The 23,919-nt window shown below is 37.8% G+C and overlaps 2 protein-coding genes and 2 long non-coding RNA genes across 7 annotated transcripts in view; 3 read left to right on the forward strand and 1 right to left on the reverse strand.

Annotated features, from left to right (window-relative positions):
• LOC117202925 (uncharacterized) overlaps window positions 1-23,919 on the forward strand; it is a 68,139-nt gene that overhangs the window by 43,570 nt on the left and 650 nt on the right. The window lies entirely within an intron of this gene.
• SALL2 (spalt like transcription factor 2) overlaps window positions 1-23,919 on the reverse strand; it is a 915,550-nt gene that overhangs the window by 36,856 nt on the left and 854,775 nt on the right. Inside the window, exon 2 of one of the 2 annotated variants that reach the window (XM_033435971.2) lies at window positions 20,955-21,054. The exons of the other annotated variant lie outside the window; for it this stretch is intronic. The gene's annotated coding sequence lies outside the window, so the exon portion shown is untranslated. The remainder of the gene's footprint in view (window positions 1-20,954; window positions 21,055-23,919) is intronic. 2 annotated transcript variants of the gene reach the window in all.
• On the forward strand, window positions 14,682-16,560 carry LOC101271366 (olfactory receptor 1509). Its single transcript, XM_012534552.3, is given in 2 exon segments — window positions 14,682-15,797; window positions 15,799-16,560. Coding segments are annotated over 2 exon segments (927 nt in total). The 5' UTR covers window positions 14,682-15,041; the 3' UTR covers window positions 15,970-16,560.
• Window positions 17,605-20,296, forward strand: LOC117202926 (uncharacterized). Its single transcript, XR_004485471.2, has 2 exons — window positions 17,605-19,233; window positions 19,265-20,296. It is a non-coding gene; the product is annotated as an uncharacterized LOC117202926 (long non-coding RNA).

The following is a 23,919-nucleotide window of genomic DNA, read 5'->3' on the forward strand; positions in this document are numbered from 1 at the left end:
ATTCTTCAAAATGCCTCGGATTATGACTTGTCACATTTTAGAGTTTGCCACAGTACCTGTTTCTTTTTTCTAGTTATCAAAAAAAGTCATATGATTATGGATTTGGGGATGGGGGAGGGATCAAGACAATCATTTCTCTCTGCCTTTTTGTATTTGAATCCCTAGCACAGTGCCTGCCTAGGCACTACAAGTTTATAGAATGAAAGTTGAATATGATACAACCTTCCAAAGAAAGAATGAGTCTCTTCTAGTGGCAGATGGTCATTCAGTTTTTGCTTGTTTGCCTAAGCAAGGGAGTCCTTATTACCACCAGAGAAAGCTTGTCCTTTCTGTGCACTTACAAGTTAGCGCACAGAAGTCTGAATACAAGTTAGAAGTGGGCTGTTCTGGAGAAGATAAGGAAGACTACAGCTGAGGAATGATAGTTCTGCTCTCCTGGGCTTCCCTACCCAGTTTCACTCTCTGGAACAGAACTCACCATGACTATACCCCTGTAATGTGTGAGGGAGTGTTGTTGAGTGCTTCCTTGGTATGCAGAGGAGGACACCATTGGTTCTTCCCTTAAACAATCCTCACCTCTAAAACCTCTGAGCAGCTTCTTTCTCAGAGGTTTCTTTTCCTGTTTTGATTGAGAACCAGATAAATCATATCATGATATACTATGAAGAATCAAATCTTTAAAAAAAAACAATGCAATATGCTGTGAAGAATAAAATCTTTAAAAAATAAACTAAGTACAATATACTAAAAGATTTAGGAGTTAATCTAGCTCAGCTCTCTGGAGGCAACTGCTGAGTAGTGGAAAAATCTAAGGGCAGGGGAACTGGGACAGAGCTCCAATCTGCCATGCAAAAGCAGGGCAAGCCTCAAAACATCTTTGAACTTTAGCTGCATTCCATTTTATTAGAGAAGTAAAGCTGTCAAAGTTTATTGTGTCCCTGTGAGCTTCTCCCTGTCTCTTCTTTAGGGTTTAAGCCCCTGGCATTCAACTGACACAGGCAGTTCTCTCATACAAGATCTCTCCAAGCAAGATCGTGGCAACTCAGAATTTTACAAATTCATTTGAAGCTAAAAGGATGATAGTCTACTAGGATGGAACTTAGGTTCCTCTTGGCAAAAGGAGCCTTCTCTAAGTGTGTCTTTGCGAAGACTCGAGCCTATAGTGCTGAACTAGAGATCAGGAGGAAACAGAGAAGAGGCAGAGGAAGATAGGATTTGGAGTATCTCTGAGCAAACAGCAAAATAACTGGGCTGAAACTGGGGACTCAGGAGGTAAAGGAGACTCTTGCTGCTTACGATGTCTGATCCCCGACAATTTACTATACACCTGAGAGGAGTGATTTGAAAAATGGGAAAGTTCTTACTGTCTATATTGCAGAGCTAGTGTGGGAATTGCAGAGCTCTTGGGAGAAAGGTAGAAGGACAGGCAAAGGGTAGGAAGGGACAGATTTTCATTTTCTTTTAGCCTTTTATGAAGAATATCAATATACACAATACACACCAATATAACAATACTGATGTCCAGTGAGGATTCTGGTCCTTTTAGTTCAATTGCCCCTTTGTAGATAAGATTTTTACTGTTTTCCTTAAAAATCTGAGCAATTATTTAATTTATTTTTCTAAGACTTTTTTGGATGCAGATCATTTTTAAAGTCTTTATTGAATTTGTTACAATATTACTGCTGTTTTATGTTTTGGTTTTTTGGCCGCAAGGCATGTGGAATCTTAGATCCCTGACCAGGGATCAAACCTGCACACCCTGTATTGGAAGCCAAAGTCTTAACCACTGGACCGCCAGGGAAGTCCCTGAGCAATTATTTTAATGCACAGGTCAACTTCCCCCCAAATTTTGAGACTTTTCATGTTCCTTACTTGCAGCGTTACTTTACAGATATTTTTTCAATTAATTCATGGAGTATTTGGCGAGTTTCTCCTTTGTGCCACATACTTTACTATGTGGGTAGAAAAATGAATGAGATATTTCCTTTCCTTCAAGATGTGCATAGTTGCACTTTCTTGCTCCTTAAAGGCCACTTTATGTTTTTTGGTTCAATCTCTGTTAAGCAGAGAGTGTAGGCTTAACAGAGAGTGTAGGCTTTGGAAAATTCAAATCCTATTTCAACCAATAGTTAACTGAGTAACCATGAGTAAATTAACTCAACCCTGCCAACATTTTGGAAAGCAGTTTGACAGCACTGTATTTTGAGTCATAACCTTTGAGTTAGTAAATTAATTTCTAATAATCAATTTCTAAAAAACAATTTTTAAATATTGGAGCAGTTATAATCATGCAAAAGAATTTGTTGAGCTAATATTGTTGTTCTATGTACTTTTTAAGATATTTTAGATACTTCATTGAACAAAACATACAAAGGTTCTTGCCCTTATGGAGTTTATATTCTAGAAGCAGGTGACAGACAATAATAAACAATAGACTAATTAAATAAGTAAAATACATAGTATGTTAGAAGGTGATGAGTGCTTTCAAAAAGTAAAAAAGTAGATCAGGGTAAAGGGGATCAGGAGTGCTGGGGATTCTGGGTGAGTTTCAGTTTTCTATAAGATCATCAGTATAAGCCTCATTGAGAAGGTAATATTTGAGCAAATACACTAAGGGGGTGAGGGATTGACTATGGGATCTGGGGGAAGAGGTTCCAAGCAGAGGAAGTAACCAGTGCAAAGGCCTTCAGGTGGGAACGTGTTTAGAGTATCTGAGGAATAGGAAGGAGGTCAATATGATTAGAGCTGAGTGAATGAAGGGGAGGGTGGTAGGAGATAAGGTTAGAGCCGTAATGGAGAGCTGTATCATTTAGGGCCTTGTAGGATACTGTAAAGACTTCACTTTTACAAGATGTGAGATGGGGAGCCATTGGAAATCTTTGGTGGAATGACATGACCTGACCTAGATTTTAATAGGATTTCTCACAGTTACGTTGAGAATAAATTGTACTATTATTTTTAACAGTGAGAAACTAGAAACATCTTGAATGGCCACAGAGGTGGAATGTATGCAATGAAATGTCATTCAACCATATACTTATAATACTGAGAGAAAAATAGAATGTAGAATTACATGTTTGTAATACAATTAGAACAAATTAAAGACAACAGTAATATGATAACAGCAATTAAATTAGTTGTGGGATTATGGGTATTTTTCCCACTCCATTTTCCACTATGTGGCTTTCCTAATGAGAACATGTATATAAATATATGACACCAAGATGGGTGTGATGTCAAAGATATAGGGTGAACCAAGAGAAGTTAAAGACCAAAAGTCTTGGTTCAATGAATTATGGTTGGAAGATATTAGAGACCTAGAGAAGCAAGCGAATGAGATGGAGGCTTGGAGAGTAGAGAAAGGAAGGCATCATGGGGGCCTTGAAGGTCAGCATTTGTGTGCTGCTAATGTATATGTACTTGGAGGTTCTCAGTTCTTCAAGTCTCAAGCTCTCTGTGAAGTGGCGGTAATGACGGTGGCTGGGAGGAGGGTGAGCCAGCATCTGCTAGGCATGTCTGTACCTGGTAGTTTTTCTTGTTCTTTTTAACATTTAAGTCTTGCTGGTTTCTCTGTGGGTTTCAACAACTTCTCTTTCTAATATCCCATCAAACCTTTGTTTTTCTAGGAAAGACTCTATGACAAATTATTGTTGGTGTAAGAAAGAAGTACAACCATCATGACTTCCTGGGGTGAGGGAGTTTTGATGAAGGGCCTAGGCAGAATGGATGCTTTAAAAAATTTATTTCCACCATTGAGCTCCTTGCTAAGAAACTACAAGTACTTTTAAAAGAAGAACTTGTTATTATATCAGAGAGAGTAGGCATTCTTCTTTTTCTAATTTTCTTCAGTGTTCATAGTAGAATGTGGGCATCCTGTTCCCATATTATCTCTATGATTAATTTCTCAACCCTCCATTTATTAAGAAACTACTCTTTACTTGTGGTTGCCAAGGGGGAGGGGGGGAGGGAGAGGGATTGACTGGGAGTTTGGGATTGGTAGATGCAAACTATTACATTTAGAATGGATAAACAACAAGGTCCTACTGTATAGCACAGGGAACTATATCTAATCTCCTGGGATAAACCATAATGGAAAATAATATTAAAAAAAAGAATGTCTCTGTGTGTATAACTGAGTCACTTTGCTGTAAGCAGAGATTGCCACATGGTAAATCAACTCTACTTCAATTAAAAATATAAAATAAAATAATAAAGAAACTAGTCTTTAGTAGATTAAAAGATTAAATCTCTGAAGTACACATAAAAGTTTAATTCAAGGCTTAAATTTTGATACATTCAATTGTGAGTTTAAAAATGAAGCTATTTTTTTCCAAAGAATTTTTTTAAAAAGCTCTACTACTAAGTCAATAAAAGAGACACTTTAACACTAATTTTTACTTGACATCAATGATTTGAATTCAGTATTTTCTTTTTAACATCCTTAGTTTGTAAGCCCTGATTCTTTTTTTCTACATTTGAAAGTCCCGATCTGCCAAATTATTCATGGATCAGTCTATCTGTGAATTCACTGGATGACTCAAGGAATGAGTGAAATTTAATGTGTTTACAGCAAGATAGCACTGCTCAGGTGTCACTAATAACTAAGAATAACAATTCTTTGTGTGTACATTTCTTCCCTCCAGGTTTATTGGCCATTCCAATGTGCCTCACTTCTCCAAATTTTTGATTATGCTTCCTAAGCCCTCCAGACTTTTTTTTTTTTTTTTGCTGTACGCGGGCCTCTCGCTGTTGTGGCCTCTCCCGTTGTGGAGCACAGGCTCCGGACGCACGGCCATGGCTCAGGGGCCCAGCCGCTCCGCGGCATGTGGGATCTTCCCGAACTGGGGCACGAACCCGTGTCCCCTGCATCGGCAGGCAGACTCTCAACCACTGCGCCACCAGGGAACCCCCAGACTTTTTTTCTTTTTTTCTATCTTCTTCAGAAGATAGAAAAGAGAGAAGAGAGAAGAAAAGAGAGAAGAAAAAATATAGAACAAAACAGATCAGCATGATGGTGGGCAAAGAATGGAAAGGCTGAAGAGAAGTAGAGAAAGATGTAATGGGAAGGTTAAAGGAGGTGCTATGCATCTTTTCAGAAGAATGAAATCTTAAAAAACCGGGGGAGTGTTAAATTTACTTCCAATTGGCAGTATACACTGTGGTTAGCTTTGATTATATATGTTTTTGTTTTTATGGATTCTTTAGGGCAGAGCCCCTGCCTAGCATTTCTTCAGGGGCTTCTGTAGTTCTGGAGCTTGGAAGTCTTAGTCACTGCTGAACTTATTACCACCTGGGTGTTGGGATCTCACTCGCTGCTGAACACAAGTTTTGGGGATGTAGCTGTAAACAAAGCAGATCTAGTTCTTACCCTCGAAGGTTTTATATTTGGAGAGGCAGACAATAAACATGGATGCAAATAATTCAGATAATTTCAAGTGTTTATAAGTGCTACAAAGAAGATGGACTAGGATATTGTGTAAGTGGGCAGTGTTCTTTCAGTTATAATCGTCTGCAGGGACTCCATGAGAGGGATCATATTTGAGATCAGACCTTAAAAATGAAAAAGAGGGAGTCCTGTGAAGTCTGCAGGAAGAATGTTCCTTGGGCACAGATCCTGCTGGGGCATTCACTAAATATTGTTTGATTAGTGACTCCTCACTTTCTTTCATCTGCTTTTTTGTCGTCCTGGTTTTAGGCTGCCTAGAACATGTCCTACATTTTCTCTCTTGGGGTCTTTTGGGATGGTTTTTTGCAGAGAGCTCTTAGTTATAATAATAATAGAACAGACTTTCTGTGTGTGACAAGTGCCAGGCAATACGTTAAACACTTTTATAACAGTTCATGAAATAGGTTTAGTATTTCCATTTGTACACATGAGGAAACTGAAGCCCAGAGAGGCTGTCATTTTTCCAAAGTCACCTAATCTCAGAGTCAAAGTCTCAGCCCATCTCTTTTTAAAACCAGAGCAAAACCACTTTTTACTAATACTGTCTAGATTTCTCTGGTGCTAAAGATGCAATAACTACCTTCTGCTGCCCCTGGGAACAGCCTAAGGACATCAAGGGGATTACTGTGGCTTTGTGAATTTCAGCCAATCCCAAGACTCAGTGCTTTCCATTAGAGTTTTCTTAAGTCAAATATGCATATGAGCTTCAATTTTTTTTCAACATCTTTATTGTAGTATAATTGCTCTACAATGATGCATTAGCTTCTGCTGTATAACAAAGTGAATCAGCCATACGTATAGACATATCCCCATATCCCCTCCCTCTTGCGTCTCCCTCTCACCCTCCTTATCCCACCGCTCTAGGTGGTCACAAAGCATAGAGCTGATCTCCCTGTGCTATGCAGCTGCTTCCCACGAGCCATCCATTCTACATTTGTATATATGTACATGCCACTATCTCACCTTGTCCCAGGCCACCCCTCCCTCTCCCCATGTCCTCAAGTCCACTCTCCATGTCTGTGTCTTTATTCCTGTCCTGCCTCTAGGTTCTTCAGAACCATTGTTTTTCTCCTGACTTACTTCACTCTGTATGACTGACTCTAGGTCCATCCACCTCACTACAAATAACTCAATTTCATTTCTTTTTATGGCTGAGTAATATTCCACTGTATATATGTGCCACATCTTCTTTATCCATTCATCTGTCGATGGACACTTAGGTTGCTTCCACATCCTGGCTATTGTAAATAGTGCTACAATGAACATTGTGGTACATGACTCTTTTTGCATTATGGTTTTCTCAGGGTAGATGCCAGTAGTGGGATTGCAATGGTAAATGGAAGTGTTTCCTTAATTTCTTTTTCAGATTTTTCATCATTAGTGTATAGGAATGCAAGAGATTTCTGTGCATTAATTTTGTATCCTGCTACTTTACCAAATTCATTGATTAGCTCTAGTAGTTTTCTGGTAGCATCTTTAGGATTCTCTATGTATAGTATCATGTCATCTGCAAACAGTGACAGTTTTACTTCTTCTTTTCCAATTTGGATTCCTTTTATTTCTTTTTCTTCTCTGATTTCTGTGGCTAAAACTTCCAAAACTAATTTGAATAATAGTGGTGAGAGTGGGCAACCTTGTCCTATTCCTGATCCTAGTGGAAATGGTTTAATTTTTCACCATTGAGAACAATGTTGGCTGTGAGTTTGTCATATATGGCTTTTATTATGTTGAGGTAAGTTCCCTCTACACCTACTTTCTGGAGGGTTTTTATCAAAAATGGTGTTGGATTTTGTCGAAAGCTTTTTCTGCATCTATTGAGATGTTCATATGTTTTTTCTCCTTCAATTTGTTAATATGATTTACCACATTGATTGATTTGTGTATATTGAAGAATCCTTGCATTCCTGGGATAAACCCCACTTGACCATGATGTATGATCCTTTTCATGTGCTGTTGGATTCTGTTTGCTAGTATTTTGTTGAAGATTTTTGCATCTATGTTTATCAGTGATGTTGGCCTGTAGTTTTCTTTTTTTGTGACATCTTTGTCTGGTTTTGGTATCAGGGTGATGTTGGCCCCGTAGAATGAGTTTGGGAGTGTTCCTTCCTCTGCTATATTTTGGAAGAGTTTGAGAAGGATAGGTGTTAGCTCTTCTCGAAATGTTTGATAAAAGTCGCCTATGAAGTCATCTGGTCCTGGGCTTTTGTTTGCTGGAAGACTTTTTTTTTTTTTTTTTTTTGCGGCACGCGGGCCTCTCACTGCTGTGGCCTCTCCCATTGCGGAGCAATGGCTCCGGACGCGCAGGCTCAGCGGCCATGGCCCACGGGCGCAGCCACTCCGCGGCACGCGGGATCCTCCCGGACCGGGGCACGAACCCGCGTCCCCTGCATCGGCAGGCAGACTCTCAACCACTGCGCCACCAGGGAAGCCCTGCTGGAAGACTTTTAATCACAGTTTCAATTTCAGTTCTTGTGATTGGTCTGTTTATATTTTCTATTTCTTCCTGGTTCAATCTTGGAAGGTTGTGCTTTTCTAGGAATTTGTCCATTTCTTCCAGGTTGTCCATTTTATTGGCATATAGTTGCTTGTAGTAATCTCTCATGATCCTTTGTATTTCTGCAGTGCCAGTTGTTACTTCTTTTCATTTCTAATTCTATTGATATGAGTCTTCTTCCTTTTTTTTTTTGATGAGTCTGGCTAATGGTTTATCAATTTTGTTTATCTTTTCAAAGAACAAGCTTCTAGTTTTATTGATCTTTGCTATCGTTTCCTTCATTTCTTTTTCATTTATTCCTGATCTGATCTTTATTTCTTTCCTTCTGCTAACTTTGGGTTTTTTGTGTTCTTCTTTCTCTAATTGCTTTAGGTGTAACATTAGGTTGTTTATTTGAGATGTTTCTTGTTTCTTGAGGTAGGCTTGTATTGCTATAAACTTCCCTCTTAGAACTGCTTTTGCTGCATCCCATAGGTTTTGGGTCATCGTGTTTTCATTGTCCTTTGTTTCTAGGTATTTTTTGACTTTCTCTTTGATTTCTTCAGTGATCTCTTGGTTATTTAGTAGTGTATTGTTTAGCCTCCATAAGTTTGTATTTTTTACAGTTTTTTTCCTATAATTGATATCTAGTCTTATAACGTTGTTTTCAGAAAAGATGCCTGATATGATTTCAATTTTCTTAAATTTACCAAGGCTTGATTTGTGACCCAAGATATCATCTATCCTGGAGAATGTTCCATGAGCACTTGAGAAGAAACTGTATTCTGTTGTTTTTGGATGGAATGTCCTATAAATATCAATTAAGTCCATCTTGTTTAATGTGTCATTTAAAGCTTGTGTTTCCTTATTTGTTTTCATTTTGGATAGTCTGTCCTTTGGTGAAAGTGGGGTGTTGAAGTCCCCTACTATGATTGTGTTACTGTCGATTTCCCCTTCTATGGCTGTTAGCATTTGCCTTATGTATTGAGGTGCTCCTATGTTGGGTGCATAAAGATTTACAATTGTTATCTCTTCTTCTTGGTTTGATCCCTTGATCATTATGTAGTGTCCTTCTTTGTCCCTTATAGTCTTTATTTTAAAGTCTATTTTGTCTGATATGAGAATTGCTACTCCAGCTTTCTTTTGATTTCCATTTGCATGGAATACCTTTTTCCATCCCCTCACTTTCAGTCTGTATGTGTCCCTAGGTCTGAAGTGGGTCTCTTGTAGACAGCATATATACGGGTCTTGTTTTTGTATCCATTCAGCCAGTCTATGTTTTGGTTGGAGTATTTAATCCATTTACATTTAAGATAGTTACTGATATGTATGTTCCTATTCCCATTTTCTTAATTGTTTTGGGTTTGTTATTGTAGGTCTTTTCCTTCTTTTGTGTTTCCTGCCTAGAAAAGTTCCTTTAGCATTTGCTGTAAAGCTGGTTTTAGTGGTGCTGAATTCTCTTAGCTTTTGCTTGTCTGTAAAGATTTTAACTTCTCTGCTGAATCTGAATGAGATCCTTGCTGGATACAGTAATCTTGGTTGTAGGTTTTTCCCTTTCACTACTTTAAATATGTCCTGCCACACCCTTTTGGCTTGCAGAGTTTCTGCTGAAAGATCACCTGTTAACCTTATGGGGATTCCCTTGTATGTTATTTGTTGTTTTTCCCTTGCTCCTTTTAATATTTTTCTCTGTAGTTAATTTTTGATAGTTTGATTAATATGTGTCTTGGTGTGTTTCTCCTTGGATTTATCCTGTATGGGACTCTCTGTACTTCCTTGACTTGATTGACTATTTCCTTTCCCATATTAGGGAAGTTTTCAACTATAATCTCTGCAAATATTTTCTCAGAACCTTTCTTTTTCTCTTCTTCTTCTGGGACCCCTATAATTCGAATGTTGGTGTGTTTAATGTTGTCCCAGAGGTCTCTGAGACTGTTCTCAATTCTTTTCATTCTTTTTTCTTTATTCTGCTCTGCGGGAGTTATTTCCACTATTTTATCTTCCAGGTCACTTATCAATTCTTCTGCATCAGTTATTCTGCTATTGATTCCTTCTAGAGAATTTTAAATTTCATTTATTGTTCAATGTTGTTCATCATTGTTTGTTTGCTCTTTAGTTCTTCTAGGTCCTTGTTAATCATTTCTTGTATTTTCTCCATTCTATGTCCAAGATTTTGGATCATCTTTACTATCATTACTCTGAATTCTTTTTCAGGTAGACTGCCTATTTCCTCGTCATTTGTTTGGTCTGGTGGGTTTTTACCTGTTCCTTCATCTGCTGTGTATTTCTCTGTCTTCTCATTTTCCTTAACTTACTGTGTTTGGGGTCTCCTTTTCACAGGCTGCTGTTTCATTGTTCCCGTTGTTTTTGGTGTCTGCTCCTAGTGGGTAAGGTTGGTTTAGTGGGTTGTGTAGGCTTCCTGGTGGAGGAGACTGGTGCCTGTGTTCTGGTGGATGAGGTTGGATCTTGTCTTTCTAGTGGACAGGACTGCATCCAGTTGTGTGTTTTGTGGTGTCTGTGAGCTTATTATGATTTTAGGCAGCCTCTCTGTTAATGGGTGGGGTTGTGTTCCTGCATTGCTAGTTGTTTGGCATGGGGTGTCCAGCACTGGAGCTTGCTGGTCATTGAGTGAAGCTGGGTCTTAGTGTTGAGATGGAGATGTCTGGGAGAGCTCTTGCCGACTGATATTACGTGGGGCCAGGAGGTCTCTGGTGGACCAGTGTCCTGAATTCGGCTCTCCTACCTCGGAGGCTCAGGCCTGACAGCGGCCGGAGCACCAAGACCCTGTCAGCCACACGGCTGGGGAAGATGGGCTATGAGTTTGGTGTCCGCTACTGCCCTGTTGTAGCTCTATCTCAGCTGTCTCCAAAGGTCACCCAGACACATTGGGTTATTCCACCATTTCTCAGAACCTGCACATGCCAGTGTGGGATTTGTAGTTGTCCTCCTGATACTCTTCATTGAAATACCTTGCATTGATGGTGGTGAGAGATATGCTAATAGTCTTGGTTCTCTTCAGTTCAGAGACTGGGACAGTCTGAGTCTTCAAGTGGCCAAGTCAGGAGCAGCTGGCCAATGGTCCCAAAGTGATAACATGTCAGATTCCAAGAAGGCTTTCTGCAGCACCTGAACAGTATTCCCAAGCAGCCTATCTGCTCAGCTGCAGCACTCTGACCAGGGAACTCGGTGGGACCCTCAAATGAGGATTTCTGCCGGCCCTAGAGCCTGACTTGCCCACCCAGGCAAGGAGCTGAGGAGAGCGTCTACCAGCCGCGTCTCACCAGAGGAGCAGACACCTGGAAGCTGGGCGGCCAACAGTGCAGGAGATGAGGTGGGTGGGCAGGGCTGACAGCCTCCTGAGAAAAGCCGGAACCGTGTGAAGGGTTCCCGTGCTACCGCCTAGGTGGGGGGAATTAATTCAGAGCCAAGGCTGAGGGTAGTTCCCAGCCCACCCTGCCTGGAAAGGCTGGCGTTACCCCACCCAGTCCTGCTAAGGCCTGAGCTTCAATTTTTAATGATGCTCTTCAAAGCCAGAGATTCTTCCCATTCCCTGGTTTCTCTATTGATCTTTTTGACAGGAGACCTAGACATCTGCTACAACTACTGACATAGAAAAGATGCATCTAGTTCCTATTTTACAGTTCAGAAAACTGAGGCTTAGGGGGTGACGGCCAAAGGTCATAGTTATTTGAAATCACCACTGTATGTGCTCTTATGAAGAGCCTCTACCCTCTCCTTAGCTGAAAGCAAAACAGCTCTTTGTTCTCTGCTACTAATGCATTGCTGACCAGGAGTTTATGAGAAAAGTCCTCCCCATCTTAAGAATATTGCTTTATAAGAAATACAACCATATTAGGGACTTCCCTGGTAGTGCAGTGGTTAAGACTCCGAACTCTCAATGCAGGGAGCCCGGGTTTGATCCCTGGTCAGGGAACTAGATCCCACATGCATGCTGCAAGTAAGAGTCTGCATACCACAACTAAAGAGCCTGCCTGCCACAATTAAGACCCGGCCAAACAAATAAATAATAATAAAATAAATAAATATGTTTTAAAAATTAAAAAGAAGAAATAAAACTATATCATAAGCTCTTAGATGTGGAGAAGGAAAAATGTACTCATAATCCCATGAAGTCAGCATTTTCATTTCCTTTGTTTTTTCCCCCCATGCATGCTTTTAATATTTTGTTTTTAAACAAAGTAACCCATGCTTATATACAAATTTGAACAATTACAGAGTATAATATAAAAATTAATAAAATGCTACTAGTGTTCCTTTCAATTCTATACTTCCACAGGTAACCAGTGTTAAAATATGTGTGTATTCTTTAGCACATATCTTTCTTTTTAGGGATAAATACATACAAACAGAATTCATGAATATATATATATGTTTGAATATGTGTAAATAAGTTCATATTCATATATGTGTGTATATATATATAAAATCTCTTTTGAGTCCTTCCTTACTTTGCTCCTTTGTTTATTCCTTCTTTCTTTCTTCCCTCCCTTCCTCCCTCCCTTCCTCCCTTCCTCCCTCCCTTCCTCCCTTCCTCCCTTCCCTTCTCTCCTGGTTCACAATATATTTATAGCACGCTCTTTTCACTTAACAATATATTGTTGACATTTTTTGAAGTTAATAGTTTGCCATCTTGGCTGTATGCTGGAATCACCAAGGAGCTTTAAAAGTACTGATGGGTCCAACCTCCAGAGATTCTGAATTAATCTTCTGGGGTGAGGCCTGAGCAGCAAAATTTAGAAACCGCCCCCAGCTGGTTCTGAAGTGCAGGCACATTGAGAACCACTGTTTAAGTCATTATACATAGATCCAACTCATTCTTATTAATGGCTATATAATATTCCATACTGTTGCTGTACTAAAATTTATTTACCTATTTTTCTTTTGATAAACATTCAGTTTATTTCCAGTACCTTGTTTTGCTAACATTTTTCAATAAACATATCGATATATCCTTAATTCCTGATTGCTTTATTTCTATGAAATACAGTCCTACAAGAGGGATTCTTGGGTTATGGGTATGGGCATTTAAATTTTTAATAGGTACTGCCTGATTATTTAGCAAAAAGCTCTTAATAACACCTACTTCCAGTAGCAGTCTATACAGTGCTCAGTTCCTTACACCTTTGCCAATCTGAAGAGAGACGAAAGGTATTTGTTTTTTTTCACCTACTACTGAAGTTGAGCATCTTTTTATTCGTACTTATTTGTTATTTGCATTTCTTTTTCTGTGATTTGCTTATTCATATTTTTTTGGCCATATTTAATTGTCATTTGTCTTTTCTTGTCAAATTTTAAGAGATCTTTGAACACTAGGAATATTACTCTTTTTAATCATATGTATTGCAGCATTTTCTCTAGTCTACTATATGTATTTTGATAATTTATATGGCACTATGTATATTTAAAAATTTTGAGACTGTATAAACAAATTTTATCTCATTTTTAATTCTTCGTAATATTTCAATATTTTTTCATATTGGTAATCCTTTGTTATTTCCATTTCTAATGGCTGCATACAGTTCATTATATTCATTATATATTATTTAAATATCATTATATATCAGGTTTGCTATATTCATTTAAGCTTCAAAAAAATATTCCATGACTGTTATTTTAAATAATGCTCTAATTAATGTTCTCTTGCATTTAGCTTTTTCAATAGTTTGGATGCTTAGGAAATTCCTACAAGTGAAATAATTAGATCAAGATATAAATATATATATTTTAAAATTTATTTATTTTTTGGCTGCACTGGGTCTTTGTTGTGGTGTGCAGGCTTCTCATTGCAGTGGCTTGTCTTTGTTGTGGAGCACGGGCTCTAGGCGCGTGGGCTTCAGTAGTTGTGGCACGTGGGCTCAGTAGTTGTGGCTTGTGGGCTTAGTTGCTCCACGGCATGTGGGATCTTCCCAGACCAGGGCTCGAACCTGTGTCCCCTGCATTGGCAGGCGGATTCTTAACCACTGCGCCACCAGGGAAGTCCCTATAAATCTTTTTTATGGTTTGTGGTAAATGTTTCCTAAACTCTGTTAGTCTTCGGCCAGCCAATCAGTATAGAAAATTACAGGTAATATAACTTTAGTGTTTAAACAATAATATCCCCTAGGGGACAAATCATATTACAGAATTTAAAAAATAGGTTTTTAAAGTCAGTTATTAGCTCCATTGTGAAGAAGCATTGGATTCTTTTGCAGGTTACCTAAAAAGGTAGGTTCAGTTCAAATAAAAATATCTTTCGCATAACTACTGTGTGCCAGATGTCATGTTAAGTGCTGCAAGGGATAAGTCATATGTGGCTATCGCTTTTCAAGAAAATTTCAACTTAATGGGGGAGCAAAACCAGATATCTTATTTTATACTTTCTTTTATAAAAAAGAAGTATGAAGGGGAAGAGATAGGATTTGATTGCCTCAGTTAAGTTTTCTTAAAGGTACTGCTCTTTGAGGTAGTCTTACAGGATGAAGTGTTTTAATAGTCAGTGATGAGGACAGTACAGTTGATTAGAGGATGTGTTTTCTGAGCAGAGGGAACAACATAAATACAGACAAAGATTTTGGAATGTAAGCTGGTGGACGTAGCATGGCTGGAGCATGGTAACTTGCTTGGCTGGAGAGAAGATGCCATACTGGAAAAATAAATGTGCAGCAGATTGTTGCAGGCTTTGAAGGTACTTTTAATTTGATAGGAAGAATGAAATAGTGAATGATCTTAGCTGGGAGTTGTATTTTGGAATATTAATTTGGTGTTACCTGTGGATTAGACTGAAATGAAAAAAGCCAGCTACCTAGTGGCTAAGGGTTTGGGCAACTTATTTATTCTTGTAGAGCCCACTTATCTGCAAGAGAGGAACAATAATGCTTATGCCATGGTGCAGTTATGGTTAAATAAGATGGTGTATATAAAAGGCATGGAATGGCTCCTGATACATACTGTGTATATTATAGCAATTGTTATTAAATTGATCTTATATTCTATATACCCTGATAACAAATAAGCAACTCAGATAGAAATGCAGAGTCACTTCAATTAGTTCCAGTCCTATAATATTAAGGCTAAATTAGCGTTCATGTTTTTCCCCCCCAAGATCCTTTGGAAACTCATTGGATGGATGTTCTAAACCAAACAGGAGTGACTCAATTTGTCTTCTTGGGACTCACTGATAACTGGGTGCTGGAAATACTATTTTTCATGGCATTCTCAGCCATGTATGTGCTAACCCTTTGGGGGAACATTCTCATCATGGTTACCATAGTCTTTACTCCACGTCTTAGTACACCCATGTATTTCTTCCTGAGCAATCTGTCCTTTATTGACATCTGCCACTCATCTGTCACTGTGCCCAAGATGCTGGATGGTTTGATTTTTGACAGAAAGACCATTTCCTTTGACAACTGCATTGCACAGCTCTTCTTCCTACATCTATTTGCCTGTGCTGAGATCCTTCTGCTGACCATTATGGCCTATGATCGTTACGTAGCCATCTGTGCTCCATTACACTACCCCAATGTGATGAACATGAGGGTCTGTGTACAGCTTGTCTTTGTGCTCTGGTTGGCGGGTACTGTTCAATCACTGGTACAGACCTTCTTGACCATTCGTCTACCTTACTGTGGCCCCAATGTTATTGATAGCTACTTCTGTGATGTTCCTCCTGTCATCAAGCTGGCCTGCACAGATACATGTCTCACAGGAATGCTGATTGTGTCCAATAGAGGAACCATTTCCCTCTCCTGTTTCCTGGCTTTGGTCGCCTCCTACACCATCATCTTGTTTTCTCTTAGAAAACAGTCAGCTGAAGGGCGCAGGAAAGCTCTGTCCACCTGTTTAGCCCACTTCATGGTGGTTGCCCTCTTCTTTGGACCATGTTATCTTCATTTGCACTCAGCCAGACACCAGCTTCTCCACTGACAAGTTGGTATCTGTCTTCTACACAGTGGTCACCCCTTTGCTGAATCCCTTCATTGACACCTTTAGGAATGAGGAAATAAAAAGTGCTATGAAGCATCTCAGACAGAGACGAGTTTTTTCATGAAATCATGTATATTATGGGTTTGGAATTATAGATATTATTATGGTCGTATCTTTAATGAGAGTAAAAGTAAGAAATCAAAATCGTTAGGTGAAATGGCATGAAGCAGGGCAGACTTCTGCACTAAAGAAAGTGACTTGTTAACTATTACTTAAATAAAGGAAAAGATCATATTGTAATATGTAAAGGAAAAGGATCTGGAAAAGTTTAAAGAAGACTTCTAGTTACACCAGTAAAAAAACACATAGACTTCAGGGCATGGTCTCAGTTTCAGGAACAGGTAAAGTTGTAAGAGAACCTACTTTTTTGATTTGTATTGTTCTTTAGGTTATTGCCTCTGGGAAGCTGTACATCACACCTGTGTTTTATACATTATAGTGGTTTTAATCCTGCTTTCAAATATAAATATTTTCAAGGTGTTTAAGCCTTATCCTCTTTATATTGAATTAAATTTAGTCACTTTGAAAGTGATTCTCTCATTTATTTCTACATCTATTTTGTACTTTTTGTAGTACTTGACAAAATCAAGATGGAGATGTATTAGAACTTATTTTAAAATAAACTTTATTGATATAGAAATTAATTACACAAAATGTACTCATTTTATTGTACAGTTTGATAAAATCTGACAAAGGTATACCCATCTAACTACCTCTTTAATCAAGATATAGAACATTTCCATCACCCCAAAAAGTTTCAGCACCTTCCCAGAAATCACTGTATCCCCACCCAAGAACCCAAGCATCTGATTTTTTGTCGCTGTAAACTAAATTTGTCTTTCCTATAGTTTCATATAAATTGAATCATACAATATGTACTCTTTTATGCCTGACTTCTTTTGCTCTGCATGCTGTTTCTGAGATTAACCCATGTCTTTGTGGGTATCAGTACTTTAATCCTTCTTACTGTTGAGTAATATTTTATTGTATGGGCATACTACAATTTGTTTATTCATTTATGTATTGATTGACTTTTGGGTGTTTCTAGTTTTTTTATAATTATGAATAAAGTAGCTATAAACATTTATTTACAGGTTATTTTGGATATGTATTTTCATCTCTCTTGGGTAACTAGAATTATTGGATCACATGGTAAGTATATGTTTAACTTGTAAGAAACTACAAGACAGTTTTTCAAAGTCATTGTATGATTTTATACTCTCATCAGAAGTATAAGAGTTTAACATCCAACAATGGGAATTGTCAACCTTTAATTTTAAGCATTCTGGTGAGTGTGTGTGTGGTTTTATTCTTCATTTCCCTAATGATTACTGTTGAGAATCTTTTCATTTGCTTATTATCCTTTCATATATCTTGTTTTGTGATGTTCCTATTCAAATATTTTGCTCATACATTATTTTTTGTCTTCTTGTCACTATGTTGTAAGAATTCTTGGTATATTCTGGATATAAGACCTTTGATGGATATATGTCTTGCCAATATTTTTATTACTCTCTGGCTTGCAGCTTTATTTTCTGAATGATATATTTTGAAGAGCAGAAATTTAAACTTTAAGTCCAATTTTTCAATTTTTTACTTTTACAGTTGATCCTTTTTGTGTCCTAAGAAATCTTTGCCTACACCAAATTCTTGCAGATTTTCCCATTTTTTTAAAGAAATTTTATAGTTTCAGCTTTAAATTTTAGGTCTGTGATCCATTTTGAGTTTACTTTGTTATATGGTATAAGATAAAGGTTGAGATTCATTTTTTCAATCTATTTAGTTGATCCAGCACCATTTGAAAAGACTATTTTTTTCCCCATTCAGTTACCTTGACACCTTTGTTGAAAGTCAGTTGACGTGTTTTTTTTTTTTTTTTTTTTTTTGCGGTACGCGGGCCTCTCACTGTTGTGGCCTCTCCCGTTGCGGAGCACAGGCTCCGGATGCGCAGGCTCAGCGGCCATGGCTCACAGGCTCAGCCGCTCCACGGCATGTGGTATCTTCCCAGACTGGGGCACGAACCCGTGTCCCCTGCATCGGCAGGCAGACTCTCAACCACTGCACCACCAGGGAAGCCCATCAGTTGACCTTTTGTGTCAATTTATTTTTGGATTCTATATTCTGTTCCATTGACATATATGTGTATATTTAAATCAATACCACGTTGTCCTGATTACTTTATAGTAAATCTTGAAGTTATGTAGTGTGAGCCCTCAAACTTTCTTCTTTTTCAAAATTGTTTTGCTATTTCAAATTCTTTGTATTTCCATGTAAATTTTTGTAAAAAGCTTGTATAGTTCTACAAAGAATAGTGCTGGAACTTAGATTAGGATTGCATTGAATCTATAGATCAGTTTGGGAAAGAATAGACCTCTTAATGATATGCAGCCTTTCAATCCATTAACATGGTATATCCCTTTATTTATTTAGGTTTTCTTTAATTTTTCTCAGCAATGTTAGTCATCTTCATTTGTAATCACACATATTAAATTAAATTTGTCCCCAAGTACTTTATGTTTGTTGATGTTATTGTTAATTTAATTTTAAATTATTTATTGGTAATGTATAGAAATACAATTAATTTACATACAGTTGACCCTTAAACAATGTGGGTTTCAATTTCACAGGTCCACTTTTGCTGGATGTGTTAATTAGTTTGATTATGGTAATCATTTTACAATGTATACATATATCAAATTATTATATCATGTTGTACACTTTAAATATATTAATTTTTTGTCAATTAGTCCTCAATAAACCTGGGAAGAAGAATGAGAAAGCAATGCAGCCCTATTGACATCTTGATTTTAGTTCAGTGAAATTTGTGTTGAACATCTGACAGAGCTGTAAGAGAATAAATTTATATTGGTTTAAGCTTCTAAGTTTGTGGTAAAGTTGTTATAGCAGCAATAAAAAATCAATACAGATATGCTTATATGGGATTTTTTTTGCCCGATAAAGGAAGCGTATGTGCCTCTATGAAAAAAACTACAAAGCTCTGCTGAGAAAATGTGAAGCGATAAAGATGTATACATGTCGCTGTAAAAGAATAAAAAATTGTTAATATAATGGACCTTCTTAAATTGATTTATAAATTTAATTTACTCAACATAAAAATTCCACAGGACTTTTTTGGGTAAAATTTTCAATAATATTCTAAAATTTATATGAAGAAATAGGTGAAAATAGTTAAGAAGGTGCTTGGATTTATATAATTTCAGAGTGCTAATTTCCTGAATTAACTAACATCCCTCTTTGGGAGAAGTATAACAATTTATTGTCAAATGGGCAAGTCCAAATCAAGAAGACTCCATGTCAAATTCCTTAGGTTAAAAAAAAAAAAAAAAAAAATTCCTTAGGTAAAGAGAATGATGATGTATTGTGACCAAAGGGAGCAGGATTAGAGGACCCTATAGATGGTCAGAGAGCTGCCATATAAAATAGTTATACCAATTTTAATGGAAATAATGGAATGAAATAGAATATGCTTAATAATAAAAATATATCTAATCTTTCTTTGATTATCTGAAAGGAATCAGAATTGACTGAGGCCTTTGGGTTATTATTCTACCAACTTCTGTTAACTTGTAGAGATAATGCTTATGAGTACTTTAGGGAATTGTGTTCCAGATAATATGGACATCCACATACACAACACTGAGGGAGTGACTCACTATCTCTGGCTAAAAGGTAAGAAATGACTGAAATGACAGAAAGTACTCAAAAGAATAAAGAATAAGAAGCAGTTTAAATCCGGAGCCTGTGCTCCGCAACGGGAGAGGCCACAACAGTGAGAGGCCCGCGTACCGGTAAAAAAAAAAGAAGTTTATTAAACTGCGGGATGCTCATGAAAATATCTAAACACCATTACATGCAAATTGACAAAAAAATGTAGCATATTGTCAATCCCCTCCAATTTTCATATATAGCCCAAGTCAAAACGAAAGGTTTATGTATTTGTGATGAAATTAGGCCCAGATATCACTACTACACACATATGAAAAACTGAGAAAAATGATCTAATTATCCCTCTACATTCTGGACTTTTATATGTATAGATTTTCACACTCGTTAGTACCTTTTATGCAGAAGTAAATTCCTAAGGCCTTATTTGTTTATTTCTATTATGGCAATATTAGTTACTCTATTGCAGAGAAGATGATTGTAAACTGAGGAATTCAGCTGTCTATTACAAAGTTGCTGAACAAATTTCTATATGATAAATAATGATCCTTGTCTCCTCTTTAAAGTAAGTCAACCACAGAACCAAGAGTCAAGATATCTTCATTTTACTCTTTACTCTTCTACTTATTTAATGAACACATTTTATCTTATCCCTGAGTCTAAAAAGCTATTTCTGTGAATTGGAGAATAAATGCTTTTTTTTTTAACATCTTTATTGGAGTATAATTGCTTTACAATGGTGTGTTAGTTTCTGCTTTATAACAAAGTGAATCAGTTATACTTATACATATGTTCCCATAACTCTTCCCTCTTGCATCTCCCTCCCTCCCACCCTCCCTATCCCACCCCTCTAGGTGGTCACAAAGCACTGAGCTGATCTCCCTGTGCTATGCGGCTGCTTCCCACTAGCTATCTATTTTACATGTGGTAGTGTATATATGTCCATGCCACTCTCTCACTTCGTCCCAGCTTACCCTTCCCCCTCCCCATGTCCTCAAGTCCATTCTCTACATCTGCATCTTTATTCCTGTCCTGCCCCTAGGTTCTTCAGAACCATTTTTATTGTTTTTTTTTAAGATTCCATATATATGTGTTAGCATATGGTATTTGTTTTTCTCTTTCTTACTTCACTCTGTATGACAGACTCAAGGTCCATCCACCTCACTACAAATAACTCAATTTCATTTCTTTTTATGGCTGAGTAATATTCCATTGTAGAGAATAAATGATTTTAGCTCCCTGAAGAGCTGTAAGGATTAATGTGATTGAAGACCAGCAGTATTAGAAATTTTGCAGCAACTATTAAAAAAAAAGCAAACATGACATTGTTCCATTGTTGTTGCCATGAAACGTTGTCTTACTTACTAGCACATTGCGGGTGTTCCTTTGTGTGGCTGATTCCTGAACAAGGCAGTTCCATTTGGGCTCTTTGATGGGCTATATCTCCTGACTGTCTGCCCATTTCCTATAATAAAAGCATTTATTTCATACAAATTCCATAATTCTCAAATTCAGTTTAGTTATTCCACCAACCAGTCCCAATGAATGTAGTTTTATACTATGCAGAGAGTTACCTTTGGGAATGAGACTACTCTATTATTAGAATTTCTACTGCAAGTTAAACTGTTCTGCCAAGAAAACCTTACAGAATACCTTAATACCATAATAACAATACTTCTGTATAACTGAAATGACTTATATGGCTTCAATTTCCTTCTCAACACATTTCCTGGCAAAAGTACCATAAAAAATATGACATGGGTCATGTGACCCACACGTTTATTGACCACACCCTTACTGATTGCCTGGGAAATCCCACTGCATTTAAGCATGTCCTTCTCACTGATGGAGTGAGAGTGAACTACTGGGTCCCATTATGCCATGCTTTTTGTATACAGTTATGTGAGACACTGTTGCCTGGAAGACCCTCTTCATATCCCATTATCCAATCCACTCAGCATACACCACTCAGAGTACAATGTATCACAATGTAACAATGTGTGTCACCATAACTAGACTCAAGATGCTGGATTATAGAACATGTTTTGCTCAACTTGGTATTTTCTCCCAGCCATTAGTGTGATATTGTTTAGTAATAAATGCTTAGTTGAATAAATTCTCTACATGATAACTAGAATAATTTCATTAAAACACAAATTGTATCATGTCTTTTCTGTGCTTGCACCATTCTGATGGCTTCCCACTGCACTGAAAAATATTCCAAACTCCTTGAGAGGACATGAAAGTAGTCTTTTTACTTCTCCAATATCATCTCTCACCATTCTCTGCCTCACAGTCAAAGCTGTAACCACACTGGTCTTTTACTTCTTGGAACAAGTCAAGGTCTTTCTGAACATAGATCTTTACACCTGTCATTTCCTCCGCCTAGAATGTTCATTACCTCTCTTTTCTCATGGTTGGCTCTTTTTCATCTTTCAGATCTTAGCTTAAATGCCATTTCCTCAAAGAGGTCCTCCTTGTCTAACCAATCTAAAGACAGTCTCTTCTATAACTCTCTAACAGCATCGTCTTTCATGGCATTTGTCATGATCTGTAATCAAAATTTGTTTATATTTTTGTTTTCTATTCTCACTAGACTCAGCAACATAGAAGAGTGATTATACGTTTCATTTATGATTATAAACCTAGTACTTAGCACATAATAGGTGCTCAGTAAATATCTGTCAAATGAATGGATAATAAGTTATCCCCATTTCATTGTTTTTTTTTTTTTTTGCGGTACACGGGCCTCTCACTGTTGTGGCCTCTCCCGTTGCAGAGCACAGGCTCCGGACGCACGGGCTCAGCGGCCATGGCTCACGGGCCCAGCCGCTCCGCGGCACGTGGGATCCTCCTGGACTGGGGCATGAACCCGTGTCCCCTGCATCGGCAGGCGGACTCCCAACCACTGCGCCACCAGGGAAGCCCGGCTGTAGTGGTTTTTGAACAATTCTTCAGAGGAGGCTGGATAAAACCCAGGAAAACTTAGAAAATCTGTAGCGGGTAAAGGGAGACTTGCTTCTCTTCCAGCTTTGAGTTGAGGACAGACTTGCTCATTCTTAAACTGGAGCTCAAGGTCCAGACCTAACAGCGTCACTGTCTTGACTAGATTATCCTCAGTTCTTTCTAAAGTCCAATTCTGTTGTCTGACTTACTGGACCACAGTAAAACAAAAGTAGTTGCTTTTTTAAAAATTAGCTTACCTTTGACCCAAGTATCACTAATTTTTATAAGAAATGTATATATTATATAGAGTCCCAAGATCTTAGCTCTTAAGGGGAGTTTACCTAATCTATATATATATATTTTTTTATAAATAGAGAAAACAAGGCACAGAGAAGTAAAGCAACTGGCTCAAGTTCATAGAGAACTGGAGAACTGGAGTAATAGCTAGGTCTAGAGCTTGGGCCTCTTGACTTTTGGTCCAGTCTTTCTCTACCATCCCTCTGACCTGAATTTTTGGGGTGACTGGCATAACTGAAGTATTAAGTAAAATGTGTCTCAGTGACCTCTCTCTTCCTCTCCTAGGTGTCCTGGGCTGGCTTGGGTGGGCATCTGTGGGGAGCCTCTCTTCTCTAGCTTGCCTCTTATGTGCCACTGCCTCGATGTACAGCCTTCCACCCAAGCAAGCTGTCCTCTTGGTTTCTTGGGCACTATCATCCTACGTTACCTTCTTCCCATCACTGATGACTACAGCTTCTTTATTTTGTCCTTCAAGATCAGGCTTTCTGCCAGACAAATGAATCAACTCCACACTGGTTATGAAAAAAGGATAGAGAAAACTTTTCTCAAGAATTTTCTAGGCCTCATTATGCTGTTTTTCTGCAGACAATGGCTTTTTTGTTGTTTATATCAGAGGAAGTCTAATGGCAGTGTCAAATCAGAGAACTAGCAAAGCAGATCTACGGCAAAGAAGGTATTTTGGGAAGGAGATCAGTCTTTTAGTTATCATTTAAGTTAAACTCATGGTATCTAGTGCTTGGATTAATATTTATAGTAACATCATAATGTAGCTATGGATTGATTTTACTATTTAGAAATTCTTCTTAGGGTGTTCACTTAAAGTTTTTGCTCCAGAAAACTACTTTAAATGTTTGATGATTTACATCTGTTATCTTTGTAATTTATTAAGCTCTAAAAGGATGATTGCAAAAGTGAAAGCTGAAGAACTAACCAAAAATGGAGCCAGGGTTTATTTTAAAATCAATATGAAAAATTTCACCTGCACAGATAGAAAAGCGTGTGCAGATTGTGCACTAGGTCTGAAACGAAGACTGTTCCCTCATCAGAGGATATGGATATACATTTTTTTTCTTTTTGCGGTACGCGG

This window comes from Orcinus orca, chromosome 2 (genome assembly GCF_937001465.1).
Source record: "Orcinus orca chromosome 2, mOrcOrc1.1, whole genome shotgun sequence".
In the NCBI taxonomy this organism is placed as follows: Eukaryota; Metazoa; Chordata; class Mammalia; order Artiodactyla; family Delphinidae; genus Orcinus; species Orcinus orca.